The sequence below is a fragment of the Oncorhynchus mykiss genome, chromosome 3 (assembly GCF_057628025.1).
Source record: "Oncorhynchus mykiss isolate SJ-2025 chromosome 3, ASM5762802v1, whole genome shotgun sequence".
In the NCBI taxonomy this organism is placed as follows: Eukaryota; Metazoa; Chordata; class Actinopteri; order Salmoniformes; family Salmonidae; genus Oncorhynchus; species Oncorhynchus mykiss.
In genome coordinates, this window is record NC_143024.1 from 33,712,090 (window position 1) to 33,726,346 (window position 14,257).

At 41.2% G+C, this 14,257-nt stretch overlaps 1 protein-coding gene across 1 annotated transcript; it reads right to left on the bottom strand.

The window, feature by feature from the left end:
* Positions 1-7,861: 7,861 nt before the first annotated feature.
* Positions 7,862-9,636, bottom strand: LOC149984510 (beta-2 adrenergic receptor-like). Its single transcript, XM_090228997.1, has one exon. The coding sequence runs from the start codon at positions 9,526-9,528 to the stop codon at positions 8,491-8,493; it is 1,038 nt and encodes a 345-aa protein (XP_090085123.1). The 5' UTR covers positions 9,529-9,636; the 3' UTR covers positions 7,862-8,490.
* Positions 9,637-14,257: the final 4,621 nt, after the last annotated feature.

Sequence of the window (14,257 nt, forward strand, 5' to 3'; positions counted from 1 at the left end):
GATGGTCTAAGTGTTTTCTCTTCTTTTTAAAGCTCTTCAATAAAGATGTCACAACCATAATAACAGTTATGTATATCATTCTGAATTGTGATGACATTTAAGAAAATATAGAGCTTTTTACTTGACTTAAGTGTGAATATCACTGTCCATATTTGCGGCACAAGCTGTATACATTCACAACAGCTTTTACCAGCACAAAATGATATGGTACTGTTGCTCCTGACAACCATTTACAGCCAAAGTAGGATGCAAGTGTATAATTAGCATAGTGCTTAGTTTACCAGAAAATGTCCGCCTCCAGTTGATTGTTTTGATCTGGACCAGATGCCAGGTTGTGGAGTTGAAAAGAAAAGGGCCATTTTGAACTGTTTATGTACTTATTTGGTTTTATTCTTCAAAACCATGAAACGCTAAGGCTTCACCTTAAAGATTGTCACAGAGAGGGCCAGGTCATTCACCCAAGTTAGTTTGATTATTTATTTAAATAATGTATTTTATTTATTATAGTATGTATTTTCCTCCCTGTTATGAATCGTTCCAGACCCTGATGATGCCCTCTTCAGACTAGGCTACCCTAGCCCTTCTGCCCTTAACAGAAGGGAAAGTCCTCCCATCCCACTTTTTCTGCCTGTTCTCAATGTTGCAAATAGCTGTAGCCTTCCAACGATTCATTGGGTTTTTTGTTCCCAAGCAACCCTCTGTGCTACTTCTGTCCGCTTAAGGTTGTTTCTTATACATGCAAATACCTGTGGCCATTCGTTAGATTGCCATGGTAGGATGAAACATCAATCTTGATGCAGTCAATGGACTACTGATAAAATGAAGTTGGTATCATTCACTTGAAGCAACCCAGTGAAGTCCTGGACAAGTGCCATGTTTTGATGAGAAGTGCCTTGTACTTCTAACGGGAGAGACGGCGAGAGGGCGAACGCGACTAGAAGAGAGACATCCAGGATCAAAGGATATTTGATAGGTTGGTTTAAACCTTCACCAAAGATGAGCGAGCATCGTCAGAATTTATTTATGTTTTTCGTCGCCAAGCCTGTGATGGCCAAAATACAAACATGCACACAGGCAGGACTCAAATCAAATGTACCTTTTCTTTTGAACCAAGATACCAGTGTGTGATGGCCAGTCAGTTCTCTATAGTACTGTCTCTTTCGGAGAGAGAACACGTTGGTCTCATCCAATTGAAGATTCTCCCCACTGGGCACAGACGTCTGTTCCACATGGGTTCAGCGTTATTTCGTAGAAATTATGTGGAAACGTTTATTCAACCAGTGTGTGCCCAGTGGGTCAGAATTAAACCAACTTGATTGTCGCCTCGCTGTTTGACTTCCTGCATTGTGCCGATGTGTCCTCTTGAAAACAATTTGTTTAATAATGTAGGAATGATGACTTTGTTGTAAAGGAAGTGACCTGCAGTCTGAAGGGTGACCTATAATATGCTTAGGAAAGATTTTTCTTCCAGTAGATGCCACTTTTCTTGTCTAACTAAGTATTGCTAGAATGTCAGTGGGGTGGTTCAAGGCTAACTGAACTGTGTGAACCTAGAACGATTGGTGTAGTGGCACTGCTGCTGGTACAAAGCATCTGGTCCTGTTATACTTCAAAGGAGGAGAGAACCAGGTATGAGTTATCAAGTCCCCAACTAGAATGCTAATGATCAAGCGTCATTAATTGGTCGTATTATGGTCTGTTGCTATGGAAACCTGCTCATCTTTCCAAGACTGCTAAATTGTGTCAACGATTAACACAAAGACTTGTGTTAACGATGTTAATTGTTATTCTAATTAAAATAGGCACACTAATCCAGGAGATGTTGACCTGTGGTCTAGAGGTACAACTTAAATGCATCAACATGATGCCAATTTTACCTTTATATAACCATTTAGTATCTAAATGCAGAATTGCATTTGACGGGATTGTCAAGCTAAATTAATTGCTGTGATGCATAACATATTTCGATTAAATTAAAATTGTGTGCTGAACCCTACGGGACTTGACAAGGTTCCCTGTCTAGTCAAAAGCCTACTAATTCCATATTGCAGGAAATATAGGTCCATCCAAGCTCTCGATCCATTCCGTAATAAACAAAAATATAAATGCAACATTCAACAATTAAAATTGTTTTACTGAGTTACAGTTCATATAAATTCATTAGTCTCTAATCTATGGATTTTAGATGACTGGGAATACAGATATGCATCGGTTGGTCACAGATACCGTAAAAGAAAAAGGTATCTGTTGTGACTACCATTTGTCATTTATCTCTTGAGCTGTCTGTATCCTACTGACTGGTGTTTCTTTTATTTAAGACACTTAATATGCTTCTCTGCATCTCTGATAAAAAAATCTGTGTAAAAGATTGAAAGGAATGTGAGTCTTATCTAGTACTTGTTTAGTAATTGCTTGCTTTTCAAAAGTCTACCAACCTTGCCAGCAGGCATGCCAGCCAAGATACAGGTAACTGCCAAAATAATGGAAACACTTGAGTAAATGAGGGTTACAATATATATTGAAAGCAGGTGCTTCCACATGTGTGGTTCCTGAGTTAATTAAGCAATTAACATCCCATCATGCTTAGGGTCATGCATAAAAATGCTGGGCAGGCAATTATTTTTGCTATTATTTTGGCTACCATGGCTACCATTCTCATAGGATGACAATGCCTCGATCCACAGGGCACAAATGGTCACTGAATGGTTTGATGAGCATGAAAACAATGTAAACCATATGCCATTGTGGTCTCAGTCACCAGATCTCAACCCAGTTGAACACTTAAGGGAGATTCTGGAGTGGTGCCTGAGACAGCGTTTTCCACCACAATCAACAAAACACCAAATTATGGAATTTCTCGTGGAAGAATGGTGTCGCATTCCTCCAATAAAGTTCCAGACACTTCTAGAATCTATGCCAAAGTGCACTGAACCTGTTCTGGTGGCCCAACACCCTATTAAGACACTTTGTTAGTGTTTCCTTTATTTTGTCAGTTATCTGTAGTTGGACAAGCTAGCTACTGTAACTTGATTGATAGCCTGAAATGGCTTCTTGGTAGCTAGTTATGAGGTTGGCAGATAGGTTTCCATTTTGGGCTAGCTAAAGCCAACTTCATAAAATGCTAGGTAGCTAGTAGTATTACAGAAAAACAACACTTAAAAAAAAAATCAAATATTAAAACAGGACAAATCTGAGGTACCCCTGTGCCCTTTATGGGCATGACACCTCTGTATATGAACATTATGCCCAGTCACACCCAGAAACATAGACAGTTATCTAATTCTGTGGGATCTATTGGGACTGCTGAAACCAACATTGAGAAAGTGTCTGATAGGAAACATTATCATATAAAGTGTGAAGAACAAGGAGTTAGGAGTAACTAGTAAACAACTCCTGCTGTTCTGTTCAACTTCTTCAAAGGAAGTGGTGGGTGAGTAGGGAGGCTCCTGATGCTTACCAACTTGAAAAGATGCACGATGGCTTCTGCCCTGTGTGTGTGCGCGTGGGGGCAGACTGGTTAATAACTAATTGGAATTTTCACGACGGATCCAGAGTCATGCCAGATACATTCATGCCAACTTCAGATTGAAGACCTTTTTACTGCCACATTCCCTCAGCAGGGTTGCATAATGAGACAAGAGAGGGGAAATCATCAGAGAAGAGTATGCTGGGAATAGATAATGGAATGAACTGAGTTTATATTTTCTCTCGTCAAGTCCACTATTCACATTTTAGCCTTTGAAATTGCTGGCAGGTAGAGATAATGAACATATCACCCATACCAGTCACAGGAGTTCTGTTGCTTCAAGCAGGTCCAAATAAACTGCATACTCAGGCCCTAGACATGTTTACATGAACGCAGTTTAAAACATCTGGTCTCCTTCTGTAAATAGTATTTTGATGAATACATGAATCCTATGTTATGTAGCATAAGAATTATATTTCTGACTTATCCTGCTGGACACACTGTTCCGGGTTTCGATTCAATAAGCCCTTCGGTTTTTATGGAGATTACAAAATGTATCTCTCGGAAATACTTAATACTCCCTGGTTCCCCCACAATAGATGTTTACTGAGGAGCTGTAAAGAACTAACTCTTAATCCACCTGAAAAGCCCTCCCACATGCACAGAAAAAAAAACACTACAATCCTTTTAGCCATAGATTTGAGGTACTTCTTAAAGCAATTTCTCCTCTTCTATTATTTTCCATGGCAACCTACTGTAGATGTTATTCTATGTCATTACTGTGATGTTACATAAGAACCTCAGGGTTGTATGGGTTTATTCAGAGAACTTGGGAATTTCATGAAGTTCTACTGTTGCGTGGTTTACTGGTTGGAAACACTTGGTTAACATTATGGACTTGATGTAGCCTACAAGATAGAAATGACAATCACAACAACCGTCTGCTGAATATACTGTAAATAACGCTGAAGGAGACTGCATGCTAAATCAAACGCGTCAAAAAAGCGGCAACCGAATCAGTATCATTAAAATGTCATAACAACTTGCTGAGAAAGACAGAAATATCAACTTTACACCCCTTAGTCATGGCATCTTGCTTCTCAGATGTTCATATCTAGAGGCAATTACATTAGTAAATAGAGAGAAACATGGGGAAATATAGTACATTGTTTTTTATAAGCACTGGACACATACACCAAGTCCCTTGAAATGCTAACAGTCTTTTGTCATTTAGGAGTGTCAAATGAAGAAATGGAAATACCCTATGACTGGATGTGCTCCTTTCATTTGCTCTGAGGTTATGAGTGTAATGAAAATGGATCTGCGTTCTGATTATTTATTTTTGTCACCCAGTATGCCTACTTTTCACATAATTGTTGTCCAAGTGGACTTCACCCCATTGTAACACTGTATGTGATAGGCTGTGAAAGTGCTTGACAGAAAGCTCAAATTTTCTTTTTGAACTGTTACCCTTTTTAGCTCGTGTGAATAATGTAGAACCCTGCAATGGCCTGCTATAATCACTTTATGGCCTGCTTTAATCACTTTAGAGGCTACTTCTTGATAACCAATTTGTTCTTATTTTTCCAGTATCAACATGAAGCTCATCGTGGTTAGGCTAGTTAGCTAGGCTAGTTATAGCCATGGATAATGAAGGAAGAGTGGAAAACAAAATAATGACATGAGAGAGGGAAGACAAATGCCTTTGGACTCTCTTAGATTAAGGTCAATCTTATTCACTCAGCTGAAGAAAGGACAATTCTTCCCATCATTTGTTTTGCACTTTACATTTTAAAAGCTTTTATTGAAGTGAAGTAAACATGAGCATTTTCATGTAAACAACAAAAGCAATAATGCCTGAAGTCTGAGGTATGTCAGCGCCATGGATATACAGTATACTGAAAAAATATATATACGCAACATGCAACGATTTCAAGGATTTTACCTAGTTGAAGTTCAAATTAGGAAATCTGTCAAATTGAAATAAAAAATGTGGCCCTAATCTATAGATTTCAAATGACTGGGCAGGGGCGCAGCCATGGCTTGGCCTGGGAGGGCATAGGCCCACCCACTGGGGAGCCAAGCCCAGCCAATCAGAATGAGTTTTTCCCCACAAAAGGGCTTTATTACAGACAGAAATACTCCTCAGTTTCATCAGCTGTCCGGGTGGCTGGTCTCAGACGATCCCGCAGGTGAAGAAGCCAGATGTGGAGGTTCTGAGCTGGTGTGGTTATATGTGATCAGCGGATGTGAGGCCGACTGGACGTACTGCCATATTCTCTAAAATAACGTTGTAACCAAAAATATAAAGGCAACATGTAAAGTTGTAAAGTGTTGTTCCCATGTTTCATGAGGTGAAATAAAAGATCCTAGACATAGAGAAATGAACATTAAATGATCTAGCAACAGCTCTGGTGGACATTCCTGCAGTCAGCATGCCAATAGCACGCTCCCTCAAAACTTCAGACACCCGCGGCATTGTGTTGTGTGACAAAACTGCACATTTTAGAGTGGTCTTTTAGTGTGACTTTCTTCCTTACTCCAGGTGTAGTACAAACAATTAATAAATAACCTGTCTTTGTTTACAATGGGTCTAAAGAGAGGGGAAGCTGACACAAACTCCAAATAACCTCAACGTTCCTTACAATAGCTATTATTCACATTTGCAGTTGGTTTTCTTTTAAAATAGCTAACAGTGGTGATGATGTTTTCAAGATGATGATTCTTAGTTTTTGCCACAAATGGGAAGACGGACAACAAAATCTCTATAATGTTTATGTTGCTATTCGGGGGTCTAGAAACATATATGGAGGGAAAGTACAGAGGGGCCCGCCGGGCACTTCAATCCGGCCCACGAGACATTAAAATATATATATAATTTTTTTTGATCCTTTTTTTACAGTCTTGTCCCATTGCTGCACCTCGAAGGTTGAGAGCCGTGCGTGCTCTGAAACACGACCATGCCAAGCCACACTGCTTCTTGACAATGCCTGCTTAACCCGAATGCCAGCCGCAGCAATGTGTTGGAGGAAACACCGTACACCTGGCGACCATGTCAGTGTGCATGCGCCCCGCCCGCCACAGGAGTCGCAAGAGCGGCATGGGACAAGGAAATCTTAACCTTCCAAACCCTCTCCTAGCCTGGATGACGCTGGACCAACTGTGTGCCGCCTCATGGGTATCACAGTCACGGCCAGCTGTGGCACAGCCTCGGATCGCACTCGGGTCTGTAGTGATGCCTTAGACCGCTGCACTACTTGTGATGCCCGCAAATTGATTTTAACAAACAATTGATCCCCCCCAAAAATGCATCCCTCCGTTGAATTGTAACGGATGTGAAATAGCTAGCTAGTCAGCGGTGGTGCGCGCTAAATAGCGTTTCAATCGGTGACGTCACTTGCTCTGAGACCTTGAAGTAGTGGTTCGCCTTGCTCTGCAGGGGCCGCGGCTTTTGTGGAGCAATGGGTAACGATGTTGTTGATGTGTGCAGAGGGTCCCTGGTTCGCTTGTTACAAAAGGTACAAAAGGCGCGCGTTTCTCCCCCCAAAAAGGTTTCCGCGCACACACGCTCCTAGATCTATGAAGTGAAATGAGGAGAGACCTTTAAACGCACAGCTGGCGCACTAGTGGGGGGCGACGAGCATTTTAAATTGCGCGATAGCGCTCATGTGAATGGTCAGCCGCCGCGACAAAGAGCCTGGATATCAGAGAAGAAACTCATGACTGCAGCTCCGCGGAGCCATAATCCTCAAAACGAAATTAAAGACAGGTTTACAAAAATCCCAAATCTGCTCAAGATTACCACTGACAACGTTTGAATATTTGCTCCCTGTGTGTATGTGCGTGCACGTGCGCACGAGTTGTACGAGTGCGTAATCAGAGTGACAATGATGACACGGCTTGCCTATAGGTCACCTACAACAGGACAGACGCATTACACATCTTCATCATCATCATCGTATTTATTCATTTTAGGCTACCATTTTAATATCCAACTACTATAATGGCTGCACAAAACAAATTCATATGCTGCCATGTTCTTGCTAATGGTGAGATTGACCCTCTGCGCCCTCACACGCCGCTCTACCCCAAAGTAGCCTATCAGAATGAGGTGAGGTGTAGCTCCCGCTTGTGATTATGGTGTTAATTGAAAGTGCAACTTCCACCCATCTGAACAGGCTCCCTAAATTGTATTTGTAACAAAAAATACATGTATTTTTAATAGAGAACACATTGTGTCGATAATACCACATATTTGAGCAAGTGTAGTACACACAGTTTACACGCAGACAAGTGTTGCTGACAAAACAATCATTTCACAAAATGGCTAAGTGTGCGCTGAAGATGACATAACCTAAGACACAGCTGCTATACCATCATATTGGAAACGTGTTATGCTTTTATGATGTCATTTGATTTTTTTTTTATTGTTGGACATAAAAGACTGTAAAAACACCAGCAAAGCAGCTCCAAGTGATTTTCATTTTTGGAATCTGTTCCAAAGTATTCAAAAACAAATCTGAGAGATATACAATGAGTAGGAAAAACATTAAGAACACCCCATTCCATGACATAGACCGACCAGGTGAAAGATATGATAGTTTATTGATGTCACTATATTAAATCCACTTCAATCAGTGTATATGAAGGGGAAGGGACTAGTTAAATAAGGATTTTTAAGCCTTGAGACAATTGAGACATGAATGGCACACATACACAATCCAGAGGGTGAAAGGACAAGACAACAAATGTAAGTGCCTTTGAACGGGTTATGGTAGTTGTTGCCAGGCGCACCGGTTTGTTTTATTATGTTCAACTAACCAAACGTTCAAGAAAAAATCTGCCTGCGGCTGAACCTAGTTGATGATCACTGCCCGAACATGTGTGTGCGTAAAGCAACGATCACGGAGATACCATAACCTAGCATTTCTCTGTAGGATGCTTTTCTTTCGTTATGATAAAAGGTACCAAAGACAATGTAATAAGTCCGTCATTTCGACATGTACACATATGTCGAAATAAAATTAAGACAAAATGTCCACAGTTTTTGAGGTCTTGGTGACATTATTGATTTGGGAAGGAATCAAAAGCTTGTGCGCGCGCAGCCTAAACTTCTGGTCTCTCACGCTGTATATTATAACATTCCAACAGCTATTCGTAGTCAGTATCCAAAAAGCAAAAAGCGAAAAGTTGCACCATTCGTTTCCAAGAACATTTCCCACGACAAAGACAGCAATGGGGGTGAAGGATGCCGTAAAAGCCAGCGTTAAGGTCCCTATTGTTTTGGCAGCCTTGATATCTGAGAAAGTGGGTCTGGAGCCGCTTTGGCATTCGCTTTCAGCCAGATGTTTTCTCTGCTTTGAGTTCTGGCGTATGCTAGACAATGAAATTATATTTATCACCACGGTTCCACCAAGGAGTGTGAAATCAAACGCGGGAAAGAGCAGGAGAATGTTCCATGCCTGGGAAGGAAACGTGTCGATGGTGCCTAGTGCGTAATTGCACATTCTACTACAAAGGTTATATTCGAGGGCAATTTCATTGCTGAAAATCATCGGAGACACTGCCAGAAAGAAACTTCCCACCCATGAGAAGAGTATGAGGATAGTGGTCCGTTTGCGGGTAATGACTGATTCTTTGTGCAACGGTCTCAAAACTGCGATGCCTCGTTCGATAGTAAGGAAAAATATAGTCGTAATGGATACAAAGGTGCAGCCAGCGAAAATGGGGCCAATTAAATTGCACGGGTGAAAAGCCGTTGCTTGTGAATTGTTCACGATCCATTCTGGCGCGGAGTTGTTCAACATAAGCGACACCTCTGCGTAAACGGAGACTGGCACCACAAATATCCCTACCGCCAAGTCAGCCACCGCTAGCGACGTTTTCAGATATCCCTGGGGCGTATGAAAGTGCTTAGTCCCGCACAGTACGGCTAAAGTCACCGAATTGCCGAACAAGATAGCAAAAATCAAGATAACCATAAAAACGACCATCAAGATCTTGTTGGTCAGAGCACAGTAACACAGAGTACAGTTTGTCGGCTCAGTTCCCTCCGGCAGCATGATTGGTCTATATGAGAAACAGACCGTGAGCTGAAGTTACTTTAATAATGATGACTATCCTCATCTTCAACTGTATGTTACAGCAAGAACATCTGTGGTAAACGAGCCCAGGACAGGACACGCGTTGTAATGTCTCGCGTCGAGCTGCCACGAAGAGTAAAGTGATGACGTCATATTTCGTATTGACAGCAGCTGGAATAGTAAATACAGATGCTATTATTTGTAAAGTGGATTTCATAAATTAAGTCTTGCAACCCTAATATTTGATAATATGACAAAATAATAATGTAGTAAAAACAAATAATATTCTAGGCTATCTCTTTTTTTTAACCTTTATTTAACTAGGCAAGTCAGTTAAAAACTTCTTAGGGATAGTAGTCCTGCTAGCGGGACAACTTCTGGTGAAACTGGAGGGCGTGCAATTCAAATAAATAATCATAAATATTATGGATTTTAAACATTTATGTACATATAAGTATATCGGCTGAAAGATTAAATTCTTGTTAATCTAACTGCACTGTCCGATTTACAGTAGCTATTACAACGAAAACATGCCATGCGATTGTTTGAGGATGGCGCCCCACATCAAAATGTTTTTCCACCGGCACAGGTTTAATAAATTCACATATAACGTTTAAATATTAACTTACTTTTTGAAAATCTTCCTCTAATTTGTCATCCAAAGGGTACCAGTTATAACATGTAGTGTCGTTTTGTTAGATAAAATCCTTCTTTATATCTCAAAAAGTCTGTTTATTTGGTGCCATCAATTTGAGTAATCCACTCGTTCAACTTGCAGAGAAAGGAATCTGAAAATCTACCCCTAACTTTGTTTCAACTTGTCAAAATACATTTCTATCTACTCCTCAGATTTACAACTGCGACCTGGCCAAGATAAAGCAAAGCAGTGCAACAACAACACAGAGTTACACATGGGATAAACAAAAGTACAGTCAATAACAATAGAACAATCTGTATACAGTGTGTGCAAATGGAGTAAGGAAATGGAGTAAGGAGGCTGCAGCGATCGGTGAGCTGCTCAGATAGCTGATGCTTAAAGTTAGTGAGGGAGATATAAGTCTCCAACTTCAGCGATTTTTGCAATTCGTTCCAGTCATTAGCAGCAGAGAACTGCAAGGAGAACTACAACCAGTGAGATATACCTGCTGGAGCGCGTGCTACTGGTGGGTGTTATGGTGACCAGTGAGCTGAGATAAGGCAGAGCTTTACCTAGCAAAGACTTATAGATGACCTGGAGCAAGTGGGTCTGGCGACGAATATGTAGCGAGCGCCAGCCGACGAGAGCATACAGGTCGCAGTGGTGGGTGGTATATAGGGCTTTGGTGACAAAACGGATGGCACTGTGATGGACTGCATTCAGTTTGCTGAGTAGAGTGTTGGAGGCTATTTTGTAAATTATATCAGGAAAATCGAGAATCGGTAGGATAGTCAGTTTTACGAGGGTATGTTTGGCAGCGTCAGTGAAGGAGGCTTTGTTGCGAAATAGGAATCCAATTCTAGATTTAATTTTGGATTAGAGATGCTTAATATGAGTCTGGAAAAAGAGTTTACAGTCTAGCCAGATACCTAGGTATTTGTAGTTGTCCACATATTCTAAGTCAGAACTGTCCAGAGTAGTGATGCTAGTCGGGCGGTCGGGTGAGGGCAGCGATCGGTTGAAGAGCATGCATTTAGTTTTAATAGCGTTTAAGAGCAGTTGGAGGCCACGGAAGGAGTGTTGTATGACATTGAAGCACGTTTGGAGGTTTGTTAACACAGTGTCCAAAGAAGGGCCAAATGTATACAGAATGGTGTCGTCTGCATAGAGGTGGATCAAGGAATCACTCACAGCAAGAGCGACATCATTGATACAGTGCCTTGCGAAAGTATTCGGCCCCCTTGAACTTTGCGACCTTTTGCCACATTTCAGGCTTTAAACATAAAGATATAAAACTGTATTTTTTTGTGAAGAATCAACAACAAGTGGGACACAATCATGAAGTGGAACGACATTTATTGGATATTTCAAACTTTTTTAACAAATCAAAAACTGAAAAATTGGGCGTGCCCCTTTACAGCCCCTTTACTTTCAGTGCAGCAAACACTCTCCAGAAGTTCAGTGAGGATCTCTGAATTATCCAATGTTGACCTAAATGACTAATGATGATGAATACAATCCACCTGTGTGTAATCAAGTCTCCGTATAAATGCACCTGCACTGTGATAGTCTCAGAGGTCCGTTAAAAGCGCAGAGAGCATCATGAAGAACAAGGAACACACCAGGCAGGTCCGAGATACTGTTGTGAAGAAGTTTAAAGCCGGATTTGGATACAAAAAGATTTCCCAAGCTTTAAACATCCCAATGAGCACTGTGCAAGCGATAATATTGAAATGGAAGGAGTATCAGACCACTGCAAATCTACCAAGACCTGGCCGTCCCTCTAAACTTGAACTTTTTGGCAACAATGCAAAACGTTATGTTTGGCGTAAAAGCAACACAGCTGAACACACCATCCCCACTGTCAAACATGGTGGTGGCAGCATCATGGTTTGGGCCTGCTTTTCTTCAGCAGGGACAGGGAAGATGGTTAAAATTGATGGGAAGATGGATGGAGCCAAATACAGGACCATTCTGGAAGAAAACCTGATGGAGTCTGCAAAAGACCTGAGACTGGGACGGAGATTTGTCTTCCAACAAGACAATGATCCAAAACATAAAGCAAAATCTACAATGGAATGGTTCAAAAATAAACATATCCAGGTGTTAGAATGGCCAAGTCAAAGTCCAGACCTGAATCCAATCGAGAATCTGTGGAAAGAACTGAAAACTGCTGTTCACAAATGCTCTCCATCCAACCTCACTGAGCTCGAGCTGTTTTGCAAGGAGGAATGGGAAAAAATGTCAGTCTCTCGATGTGCAAAACTGATAGAGACATACCCCAAGCGACTTACAGCTGTAATCGCAGCAAAAGGTGGCGCTACAAAGTATTAACTTAAGGGGGCTGAATAATTTTGCACGCCCAATTTTTCAGCTTTTGATTTGTTAAAAAAGTTTGAAATATCCAATAAATGTCGTTCCACTTCATGATTGTGTCCCACTTGTTGTTGATTCTTCACAAAAAAATGCAGTTTTATATCTTTATGTTTGAAGCCTGAAATGTGGCAAAAGGTCGCAAAGTTCAAGGGGGCCGAATACTTTCGCAAGGCACTGTATATACAGAGAAAAGGGTCGGCCCGACAATTGAACCCTGTGGTAGCCCCATAGAGACTGCCAGAGGTCCGGACAAGAGTCCCTCCGATTTGACACACTGAACTCTATCTGAGAAGTAGTTGGTGAACCAGGCGAGGCAGTCATTTGAGAAACCAAGGCTGTCGAGTCTGCCGATAAGAATATGGTGATTGACAGAGTCGAAAGCCTTGGCCAGGTTGATGAAGACGGCTGCACAGTACTGTCTCTTATTCTTGCATTTCTAAGAGGATGGTCCCTCTCTCCCCAAAAAAATCTGTTTGGTTTTTCTTTGGATTTTCTCCTACCATATCTGTTGTGTTATATTCTCCTACATTCTTTTAACATTTCTACAAACTTAAGTGTTTTCTTTCCAATGGTACCAATTATATGCATATCCTGGCTTCAGGGCCTGAGCTACTACAGGCAGTTTACTTTGAACATGTCATTCAGAGGAGAAAAAAGGTGCCTAGCCCTAATTAAGAACAATTTCTTATTTTCAATGACGGCCTAGGAACGGTGGGTTAATTGCCTTGTTCAGGGGCAGAACAACAGATTTTAACCTTGTCAGCTCAGGGACTTGATCTTGCAATCTTCCAGTTACTAGTCCAATGCTCTAACCACTAGGCTACCTGGCACCCCGCAAAATAGAAGAGTCATTATTGCAGATGGTAGAAACAACTCACTTACCTTAAATTGATTTTCAAATGATTAGATATAAAATTCACTATGCTTTATTGGGAGCACATAGGCCTACACAGTGGCTGCATCTTTTACTCCAGGTTAAATATACCATATATAATTCCTCTCATAAAATAATGAAATATGACAGACTGCTATTCTCAAACCCACTTTTTTGGATGACTCTTGGAGACGAGGACCAGACCCAGTCAGTCCGATATGACCAGACAGGGCTTGAAGTCAGTGTGACTGTATGTGCACTGCATGGTCGAATATTATAGGGAGAACTAGAAATGACATGTTTACACAGGCAGATTCAACCCCATTGGCTGATGTTCTTGATGATAAAATGATTGATGCTTAAATTGTCTTTACTATTAAAACCCCTATTTGTCATAAAACTCCACTATCACTGCCCTTTGTTGTTGTGGTCGTCAGATTGATGGCCCCTTTTTAGCAGCAGAAGGACAGAGGTTGGTGTGGTTTTGCTGACTAAAATCATACAATACTGCACACTGATTAAACGTGATTGTCTAAGCAGTCTATAACATGGACGTTCGGCTTTCGCTCTGTTCGGGCAGAAGTATACACAGAAAAACAAAACAATAATCTCATGCCATAGTGTGTGTAGTTTAGTGGTAATAACCCATAATCCAGGGTCACCACGTGTGACTCAGGTACCAGCTCTGCAAAGCTCCATAAACAGAGGAAGACATGCAGCTGGCACCATGCCCATCTCACCAGATGCAACAGTCAATATTGCCTTTTCAGTCTGAAAAGGAGCAATGGGAGGACAGAGAAACAGATGGAGATGGGAGATCA

Bases quoted from the DNA above. Each gene is read 5' to 3' on its own strand.
- LOC149984510 (XM_090228997.1), bottom strand. From the start codon at position 9,528: ATGCTGCCGGAGGGAACTGAGCCGACAAACTGTACTCTGTGTTACTGT.